Source organism: Marmota marmota, unplaced genomic scaffold (genome assembly GCF_001458135.2).
Source record: "Marmota marmota marmota unplaced genomic scaffold, marMar, whole genome shotgun sequence".
In the NCBI taxonomy this organism is placed as follows: domain Eukaryota; kingdom Metazoa; phylum Chordata; class Mammalia; order Rodentia; family Sciuridae; genus Marmota; species Marmota marmota.
The window spans coordinates 53,261,381-53,272,441 of NW_026000026.1; the positions used below are offsets into that span (position 1 = coordinate 53,261,381).

Genomic DNA, 11,061 nt, shown 5'->3' on the forward strand with positions numbered 1-11,061 from the left:
TTCCTGGCTTGAATCCACTTGATCATAGAACACTGTGTTTTTGTATGTAATTTGCCAATATTTTATTACGAATTTTTGCATCTAGTTTCATCAAGGATATTGGTCTGAAGTTTTATTTCCATGATGTGTCTTTGTCTGGTTTTGGTGATAGGGTGATACTGACTTAGTAGAATGAGTTTGGCAGTGTTTCTTCCTTTTCTACTTATTGTAATAATTTGAGGAGGATTGGTCTTGGTTCTTCTTTAAAGGTCTTATAGAACTTGGCTGAGAATCCATTCAATCCTAGGCTTTGCTTTTGATGGAAGGTTTTTGATAACTGCTTCAATTTCATTGCTTGAAATTGATCTGTTTAAGTTTTCTATATCCTCTTAGTTCAATGGGTAGGACATATATCTCTAGGAATTTGTCAGTATCTTCAAGATTTTCTAGCTTACTGCAGTATACATTTTCAAAATAGTTTCTGATAATCCTCTGTATTTCAGTAGTGTCTGTGGTAATATTTCCTTTTGCATCTCAGATTTTTATAATTTGAGTTTTTCTCATATTTTAATAGTTTATCTAAGGGTTTATCAGATTTGTTTATTCTTTCAAAAACCCAATTCTTTGTTTCTTTGATTTTTTATATCAATTTCAATGATTTTTGATTCTAATTATTTCCTGTCCTCTACTGATTTTGGTATTTTGTTCTTCTTTTTCTAGGACCTTGACATGTAATGTTAGATTATTTACTTGGTATCTTTCTCTTCTTTTAAGGTATGAGAGCAATGCTATGAACATTCCTCTTAGAACTGTCTTCATATTGTCCCAGAGACTTTGATAGGTTATATCACTATTCTCATTTACATCTAAGAATTTTTTAGAATTTTTCGTCTGATTTTCTCTGCTATTCATTCATCATTCAAATGTATTTTATTTAATCTCCAGATGTTAGTTTCTCTTTTTGTGTCCCATAATTCTTTTCTAATTTCATTCCATTATGATCTGATAGAATACAGAGTATTTTCATTATTTTTTGTATTTGCTAAGATTTGCTTTGTTACGTAAAATATTATCTATTTTAGATAATGTTCCATGTGCTACTAAGAAAATAATATGTTCAGTCATTAATGGGTGAAGTGTTATATGGATGTATGTTAGGTCCATATTACTAATTATATTATTTAGTTGTGTAGAATCTTAGTTTTTGTTTGGACGAATTATCCAGTGGTGGTAAGAGAGGTGTATTAACGTCACCCAATGTTATTGTTTGGTGATATATTTGATTCTCTCTTTTTTTTTTTTTTTTTGGTACCAGGGATTGAACTCAGGGGCACTCAACCACTGAGCCACATCCCCAGCCCTATTTTGAATTTTGTTTAGAGACAGGGTCTCACTGAGTTACTTAGCACCTCACTTTTTTCTGAGGCTGGCTGTGAACTTGTGATCCTCCTGTCTCAGCCTCCCAAGCTGCTGGGATTACATGCATGCGCCACCATGCCCAGCCTATTTGATTCTTAATATCGAGAGGGGTTTGTTTGATGTATATAGATGCTCCATTGTTTTGGCATAAATATTTACCATCCTTATATCTTGTTAATATATGATTCCTTAAGTAGTGTGAAGTGATTTTCTTTGTCTCTTTGATTAATCTTGGGTAGAAGTCTACTTTATTTGATATGAGAATAGCAAGCCCTGCTTGTATATGAATCCCATATGAATGGTATTTTTTTCCCCATCCTGTTACTTTCGGTCTGTGGCTATCTTTGCCTGTGAGGTGAATCTCTTGCAGACAGTATAATTTTGGGTCTTGTTTTTTAATCCAGTTTGCCAACCTATGTCTTTTGATTGAGTTTATGGTCTACATTCAATGTTATTATTTGAGAGGTGAGTTTTATTTCCTGCTGTTTTGATTTTTTTTCCTAATGTTTAAATTTGAGTTCATTTTCCTTTAATTGACTATTTTAATATTATTCCTTCCTATGCTAGTTTTCATTTCTTTTTCATGAAATATTTTATTTAATATTTTACATAGTGCAGACTTTCTAGTTATGAATTTCTTTAATTTTTGCTTATCATGGAAGGTTTTTATTTCCTCTTGACTTCTGAAGCTTAATTTTTCTGGGCATAGTATTCTTGGTTGGCATCCATTTTCTTTTAGAGCTTGGTTCATATTATTCCAAACCTTCCTAGCTTTTAGGTTCTGGGTTGAGAAATAGTTGAAGTCTGTATTGATTTATCTCTGAATGCGACGAGTTATTTTTCTCTTATAGCTTTTTAAAATTCTGTCATTGTGTATGTGAGATGTTTTCATAATGATGTGTCTTAGAGTGAATCTATTGTGATTTTTGTATATTTGTAGTTCTATATACCTCTTATATTTGAATTTCCATCTCATTCTTAATATTTGGAAATTTTTTGATATTATTTCATTAAAAAGAATGTGCATTCCTATAGTTTGTATTTCAGAGCCTTCATAAATCTTAAATGTGGCCTTTTAATGCTATCCAAGTTTTCCTGAATATTCTGTTCATGGTCTTTTAACGTCTTTATGGTTGGCTTTATTTTCAAGATTATGTACTTTGTCTTCAAGACCTGAAAATCTATCTTCAAAGTGGTCTCATTTATTGGGGATGTGTTTTTAATTTTTTAATGTAGCATATTGAGTCTTTCATTTCAAGGATTTCCTTTTGGTTCTTTTTCAGAATCTCAATCTTTTATTGAAGTGATCTTTCACTTCCTCTTTTTTCTCTGATTTCACTCCTTACATCTTCTTTTAGCTCTTAGAATAGTTTAACTATGGACTTTCTGAAGTCTTTCTCTGACTTTTCCTCCACTGTGGTGTCATTGAAGTCTGTTGTTGAAGCATTAATGTGTCGTTTGGGATGGTTTGTTCCCTTGTTTTTTCATATTGTTTGTGTACCCATCTATTAGTATAGTTCTGACTTCTTTTAGGCAAAGGACTACTTTGTGAGCTTCTTTCTCTTCAGACCCCTGGGTTGGATGATTTTTTAAGTCACTGTGTGATCTGTGCTGATTCTAATATCAGCACCATTTTAAGACATGTCACTGAGCTTTATTTACTATAGTGACTTCAGAGTCAATCCTTGTATTATTCAACCTTACAAGAAACAAAAACTTGTTGCAGTTGTTCTCTGCAGTTCCTCAAATTCAACCATAAACCTGTAATTATGTTCCAAAATAGGTAAAAAAAAAATTATTTGTTGAATTTAGTAAACTTACTATAACCTTAAGTGAGGGTTAAAAGTGGGTTGGAAGAAAAATTGGGCAAAAAGGAGAGGAAAAAGACAGAGGGGGAGAGAGAGAAGATAAAAGACTAACCTACACCAAGGTAGAAAATATTGGTGTTTGAGGTAGTAGCAGATAATGCAAGAATATGAGTAGGGGGTGAAAAAGCAAGTATAAATCAGAGGTAGGAAAACAAAGATAGGAAGATTGGTTTCATTTAATGCTTTAAACCATTAGATCAAATACACTCAAATGGGTTGAAGGTACAGTGTTGGTTATTGGTTTAACAATTGTCATTCAAGTTAGAGTTTTTTATATGATCAAAGTTGATATTAGAGTTGTTTATAGTAAACCATGTCAAGGTGAGGAAGATTCTTGTTGAATTTTGGTTTGCATTTCATTGGGGTTTGGACATTAAGCAGATGTCCAGCAGTCTTTGGCTGTGGATCTCTTCTGAGTTGCAGGGGCACAGGAGCCAATTCCTTAGTTGCTGGTAACCTCCTACTAGCATCTTCTGGTTTGCCAGCTCAGGGGCCTGCATCTGACTGCTCAGAGGGCGCAGTGTTTGGGTTGGTTGTTTCTATTGTGTGCAGTAGTTCAGGATGAAGGCTCTGGAGTGCCCTTGTGTTTGCTTTGGGTTACCATGTACCTGCTCCCCTCTACAGGATCCTTTTCACGATAGTGAAGATCTGTGAGCACAGGAACTCTGGTAGTGAATTTTCTGTTGTGTAGTGTTCTGGCCATGGACACTCTCTGAGGTACTGTAGTGAAGGGTCTCAGGTGATTCACCTAGTCTAGTTTCTACTGCCCCATGTTGTGAATGACTAGGTTGATCACAGGTCGCTGTGTGCCAATTAAGGCTGGGAGCAGCCCTTTCCTGGTGCATAGACTGTGTTAATTTTCCACGGGATGTCTGACTGGACATTCAGACACCTTCCCTCCGGTAAGGCCTATGTTCCTAGAGATCATCTCTAGCCTTCTCACTGTGCCTCCCACTAGTTTTACTGGTCTAGGCTAATGAATCTGATTTCCTCTATTTGGTGCCAAAAATGCTTTGTTGCTGTCTCTGAGTCAAGCAAGGGAATGCTGAGCAATTCTTTATGCTCTTGCCTGGGTCATGGAGTTTGAGCAGGGTTAGGTGCAGTTCCCAGCACAGATCTCCACCAACACGTTCCCCTTGTTCATGTTGAGGTAGAGCGAGCAGGGGATTCTAACAATTTTCTGCTAGTAGTGGTTCTTCTAGAAGTTCTTTCTGGCTGGATGCTTAATAAATCCCACTGCAGGGGGATTTAAGGGGTGACTAGTTGGCTGATGACTGCATATCCATGGTTCAGTTTTCTTTTTACAATTTGGTTTTAAGCTGTTTGCTCTGTTTTAAGGGCCTTTTTGTTACTGTTGTACTATTAATTTTGTCTGTCTTTCCAAATGTTTTAAGTGGTTGAGCTTAATTTCCACTCCCCAATCTTCTCTCTCTCTCTTTCTCTCTCTCTCTCCCCCACCCCCTTTCATTCCCAAGTTCAGTATGTTCAGAAATGTACATGGGGAATAGAATCTATACAGGATCATTATATGTACCTGTTGTACTAAATTATTTGGTATTAATGCTGTGGGACCATGTGTTCTTTGTCTCCAGTGACTTGCACATATCCTTAATATCTGTCCAAAAACACTTCAAAATTCAGTACAAAATCTGATTGTATCATTGTCCACAATGTATTTGTTTTAAAGCTCTTAGCAAAAAATAGCATTTTAAGAATGAAGCTGGTATTGTTATACTAACATTTTATGGATATATATCTTTTTGTGAAGAATTATATTCATTCATCAATGTGAGTATTGATGCCCACTTTCAGTGTTCAAGCCAGAAACAAAAATTTATTTTATTTAAGATCACATTTCGAGAAGATAACTTTTTAAAATTTGTTTCTGTTGTAAGTAAATTTAACATTGGTGTAATGTTTATGGTTAAGCCTTACATGTTTAGTTCATTATGTGTTTAATTAATTTTAGTTTTTATTTTAGTACTCATAGTTAAGAAAAAATAACTCTTTGAGTAATGTGTTTAACATGTTATTTTCTGTGTGTATATATGTTAGATGGAACATGATGCCCCAAAGCATATCATCCAGATGACAGGATTTAAGATGGAAGAAAAGGAAGCTCTAGGCAAATTGCTTTTAAAACTAGATTGCACGTTTATTAAGAGTGAGGTGAGTACAAAAGCTTATAAAAATATTCAAGGTGTAGTTGAAAAATAGAATTAAAATACTGACTTAAACATGAAATAGTGCCCCTTGATATTGTAAGAATAGAAAGTTGTGTTATTAAGGAAATCTTAGTTTAGTAATATTTCTTCATGTGAATTTTTCCCTCTAGAAATACAAAAATTGTACGCATCTTATAGCTGAACGCCTGTGTAAGAGTGAAAAATTTTTAGCAGCTTGTGCAGCAGGTAAGTAAACTGCCTTTCTCTGAACCTTAAAAAATCCTATGTTGAAGAAAAGATAGCATGTTTATTATATCAGATAAAAATGTGGGTTTTCCCCTGATATTTTTCTTAAATTGTTTCTTTGATATAACTTCTACTTTATTATTCTTCTGAGTAAAACTTTGTAATACATGAAAATATGTTAATTGGGTGGAAGTATTTACTTCACCAAAGATTTAGGTGTTTTATTTAGAAAAAAATTGTTTAATGAAAAGATTGGCACCAAATGCCAAAACTTAAGCTTTTGTTGAGACCTCAGCTTTTCTTTGATCTGTCATTGGAAATAATCAGCATTTTTGTTCTCCTTCTGCTTCCTCTGCTATCCATTCTATGAAGCAATAGTGATTCTATTTTATTTCCCTAAAATACCAAATTCAGTAAACCCAAATTAGACCTTAATCTTTCTTTCTCCCCCTTTGTCGCCACTGATAATCCTTAAGGCTGTCTCTACTGTGAGTGATTTGGAATATCATTAATCTACTGATTGAATCACCCCCAAAACAGATAGATGTATGTGACTCCAGTGAATTTATTATTTTTTAGATTAACATACCAGAGGATTGATTCATTATTCTTGGATTCATTATTAGGTCCATAAATAAAAGCATACATTTTCCCTGCAGCTTAAAAGATCATTGATGCCCAGATATAGAAACTACAGAATGATATTAAATGCCAGAGAAAATTACCTAACAATAAATTTGTTTGGCAAAGTGTAACAGTACTGTGAACATTATTGGAGAGACTTTTAGCATAGGAGAAACAATATATATATCAGCCCAAAAGTGAATGATATCAGTAATAATAATTCAAATAATATCACATATTTTTTATTTTAAAGCTTTAGATGTATGCTTCATTAGTAATATTTAAAATTATAATTATTTGTCACTGAAGACATTACATACAATGTTCAGTGATGTTATTGGCTTCACTCTCAAAAATTTAGAAAAACATAGTTCAAAGATTATGTTGGCAGTATAGCCTAAGAATCTCATGTTGACAAAGATTGACTTATTTGAAATTTGATCTTTATTTGAACCAAAATTTCTCTGTGATGAACAGTTCATTTCCTTTCTAGGAAAGTGGGTACTGACTAAAGACTACATAATTCATAGTGCCAAAAGTGGCAGATGGCTTGATGAAACAACTTATGAATGGGGATATAAAATTGAAAAAGACTCCCATTATTCACCTCAAATGCAATCTGCACCTAAAAGATGGCGTGAAGAACTGAAACGCACTGGTGCTCCAGGAGCCTTCCACAGATGGAAAGTTGTCCTTCTTGTTAGAGCCGATAAACGAAGTGATTCTCTTGTAAGGTAGGATCTCATAAAAGCTAAAGCAATGAATAAGAAAACAATTTTGGCATGAATACCTTATTGTATTTTTGCAGTTATCAGTTCAGTCAAAATGTGAGCTGTGATTATTTTCTTTTTGATCCCCTAGGTAAGCCATTCTGCATGTTTAAGTATATGTCTCTAATAAAACAAAATCTATTTGATCTCCTTTATTTTCCATGTTATTTCTTTTGGCCAAGTTTTTAAATTTTTGCTAGTAAAGTATTATGTTATCAGAACCCTTTTTTAGGTTTATGTAGTATTATCTTTATGGTTCTTAGTGTTTTCATAGTTTAATTTCATTTTGCCTTTTATATATTTTTTGGAAGCCTTTCAGTTGTTTAAAAAGTATTACAAGTCTACTACTATTCTTTTTTAATAGGGGATCGTTTTATTGTCTTTAGTGAAATGTAATTTATGGATAATGATTATGGATATGGATAATGCACCAATATTGAGTGTACACTTTAATAAGTTTGGATAGGAATTCACCTATATTACCCTCACTGTATCAAGATCTGTAACATTTACACTCATAATGTTCTTTTGTGACCTTATACATTTAATTCTGGACCACAAATACTGGGCAATCACTGGTTTCCTTCTTATAGTTACAGATAAGATTTGTCATTTTTTTTAGAGGTTCATATATTTGGGATGATACTGAATACGCACTTTGTTTTAGCTTCATGTGCTTAGTACTCTATTTTTGAAATTATGTTGCATGTATCACCATTCACTCTTGTTGCTGTTTAGTATTCTACTCTATTGCTGTATTAAAGTCTGTTTGTTCACTCACCTATTAATGGGCACTTGGGACATTTTATTATTTTTATTAATATGAATAAAGCTCCTTTTTAGTGATTATGATAATGTGGTGTTGTTAGAAAGATCAACAAATGAATCAGTGGGACAGGAACAGAACCATACATAAGGATACTTGAATTATGACAAAATGTCATAATTGTGCTGAAGAGAATTGTCTTATCCAAGGTTATGCCCCAAACCTGAGGGCAGTGGGCATCTAATGACTGACTCATGTTGGGATATAAAGGAACCTCTCTCCAGCAGTAGGTATAATCGAAGGGCTACTTTGGCTCTAATGCACAGATGGAGTAAGAGAGGCTTTCCTTATAATTATATGACAGTTCAGTTGATTCCTCTGCCCATGGCTACTTCATCCCCTTCCCCTCCACAGCTGTTTTTCTGACAGAACAAAACAAAACAAACCAAGCTGCTTTGACCATTTGAGTATGAGTATTCATATAGGCATGTTTTCATTTCTCTTAGGAAATACCTGAGAATGAAATTGCTAGCTCAGATGACAATTGCATGTTTAACGTTATAAGAAAATGGCAAACTGTTTTCCAAAGTAGTTGTACCATTTTACATTCCCAATTGCAGTGGAAGAGAGTTTAGTTGCTCTGCATTTACTTTGGCACTGTGGTCAAAAATCAATTGACCATAGATGTATGGTCTATTTCTGGACTTGCTATTCTGTTACACTGACCTGTATGTCTAACATATACCATCATCATACTGTTTTGATTACTATTGCTTATAGTAAATCTTCAAATGAAATAGTAAAAATCCTTCAACTGTGTCTTTTAAAAAACCGTTGTGGTGATTCTGGATTCTTTGAATTTTCATATATTTTTAGAATCAGCTTGTAAGTTTCTGTGAAAAAAGCAAGCTAGGATTGTATTTTACCTACAGTGTTCATACTGGGAGAACTGTGTTCTTAGAAATATTGAGTCTTCTTATTAGTAGACTCTCTCTCCTAGTGTTCTTTGGTTTCTGTCATTAATGTTTTATAGATTCATTTTATTAATCTTGTACATATTCTGTTGAATTTATTCCTAGGATCTTTCTGTTTTGGGAAGCCATGTAAATGAATTTCTTTGAAAGTTTTATCTGCATCTATTGAGATAATTCACTTTTATCTTTAAGTTTGTTAATATGGTGAATAATACTGATTGAATTTCAAATGTTAAACTTACATTCTTGAAATAAACTGTATTTCACTGTGGTGGATTATGCCTTTTTAATATATTGCTGATTCACCATTTCTATTTAGCAATTTACTAGATGTGCTAGTAAGCCAGTGTAATAAGTACAACAAACAAACAAACAAAAAAGACATTAAGATTTTTATCAAAGATACTTAAATTAGTGAATTTAGGAATATCACAAGATAACATCATTATATAAAAATTATTTTCTTACATATTAGCAAAAAAAATTGGAAATTAAAATTTAATTATTTTAGTTTTGTTATTTCATTGACTTCTGTAGTTGGTTTTTTTATGAAATGGCTTTGTTGAGATATAATTAACATACAATTTAGCCATTCACTGTAGTGTATAATCTAGTAGTTCTTAGTATGATCACAGAGTTTTTGAATCATCAATACAATACAGTAAATATTAGAACATTATCATCACATTAAAGAGAAGCTTCATGATCATTGGTAGCTATTCATTTCTTATCTCTTCTGTCTGTCCCCCTGCCAATACTCTCCCACCATCTTGGTCCTGGAATTACTTATCCAGTCTGTGTGTCTATTTTGTACACTTAAAAATATATTCCTCCTATCTAACCATAATTATATTTCCTTCCACTAACATCTCCCCATCCTTCTTCCATCTCCCTAACCACCCAAATATCTGGTAACCACCATTTCACTATTTCTATGATATCAGTTCTTTAGATGGCACATATGAGGGAAATCATGCAATATGTAGTATTGGTCTCTATAACTGGCTTATTTCATTTAACATAACATTCTCTAGCTCCATCCACGTTGTAACAGATGACAAAATTTCATTCTTATGACTGAGCAGTGTTGCATTATGTAGGTGTTCAGCAATTGGTGAACATGTAAGTTGATTCCATATCTTGGCTATTATAAATATTGCTGTTATAAATATGGAGACACAGCTATCTCTTATACATACTGATTTCATATTCTGTGGATACATACCCATATATATGGTGAGATTGATGAATCATGTGGTAATTCTGTTTTTGATGTTTTCCATAATGGCTGTACAAATTTACATTCCCCTCAACAATGTGTAATAGCCCCCTTTTCATATACTTGCCATGACTTATTTTTTTTCCCTCCTTTTGATAAAAACAGTTCTAACAAGTGTTAAGTGATAAGTGGTTTTGATTGGCATTTCTCTGATGATTAGTGGTGTCAAACATTTTTTCCATATACATGTTGACTATTGTTTGTCTTTTGAGAAGTAACTGTTTAGGTTGTCGGCCCATTTTTTAAAAAGGGTTATTTGCTTTTTTGCTATAGTTGCTTGAATTCCTTATAAACTCTAGATATTAACCACTTACCTGAAGTATAGTTTGTGAATATTTTCTCTTATACTGTTTGTTGTCTGAAATTTTAGATTGATGTTATCTTAGTTGTCTATTTTACTGTTGTTTCTTGGACTTTTGAGGTCATATCTTTTCTCAGACCAATATAAAGTCTTTCCTCTCTTTTCTTCGAGTGGTTTTGTAAACTATTCAAGCCTTAACATTTTAGTCTTTGATCTTTTTTGAGTTGATTTTGTATATGGTATGAGATAAGATTTTAATTTTATTTTTCAGTATGTAGATATCCAATTTTCCAAATACTACTTACTAAAGAGATTTTCCTTTTCCTATTGTATTTTCTTGACACTTTTGTTGAAAATCAGTTTGCTGTAAGTGCATAGACTTATTCCTGAGCTCTCTGTTGTGTTCCATTCATCTGTGTGTCTGTTTGCATGCCAGTGATACTATACCTTTGTAGTATATTTTGAAGTCAAGTAGTGTGATACAGTCTACTTTGTTCTGTTTTACTCAAGATAGCTTTGGCTGTTCAGGGTCTTTTTATGCTTCCATGTAAACATCAGGATTTTTTTTTTTTTTTCTTGTTTGGTGAAAAATGTCATTGTACTTTTTTTTTTTTTTTTTTTTTTTCCATTTATCAGGGAGAGTTTTGTGGATTGGGATTGTTGGCGGGGC

At 33.2% G+C, this 11,061-nt stretch overlaps 1 protein-coding gene across 3 annotated transcripts in view; it reads left to right on the forward strand.

The window, feature by feature from the left end:
• Window positions 1-11,061, forward strand: part of Slf1 (SMC5-SMC6 complex localization factor 1) — a 71,693-nt gene that overhangs the window by 10,229 nt on the left and 50,403 nt on the right. For all 3 annotated transcript variants that reach the window (XM_015483686.2, XM_048811430.1, XM_048811428.1), the window contains exons 2-4: window positions 5,322-5,435; window positions 5,602-5,677; window positions 6,795-7,035. In XM_015483686.2, the coding sequence (XP_015339172.1) occupies window positions 5,322-5,435; window positions 5,602-5,677; window positions 6,795-7,035 (431 nt within the window). The remainder of the gene's footprint in view (window positions 1-5,321; window positions 5,436-5,601; window positions 5,678-6,794; window positions 7,036-11,061) is intronic.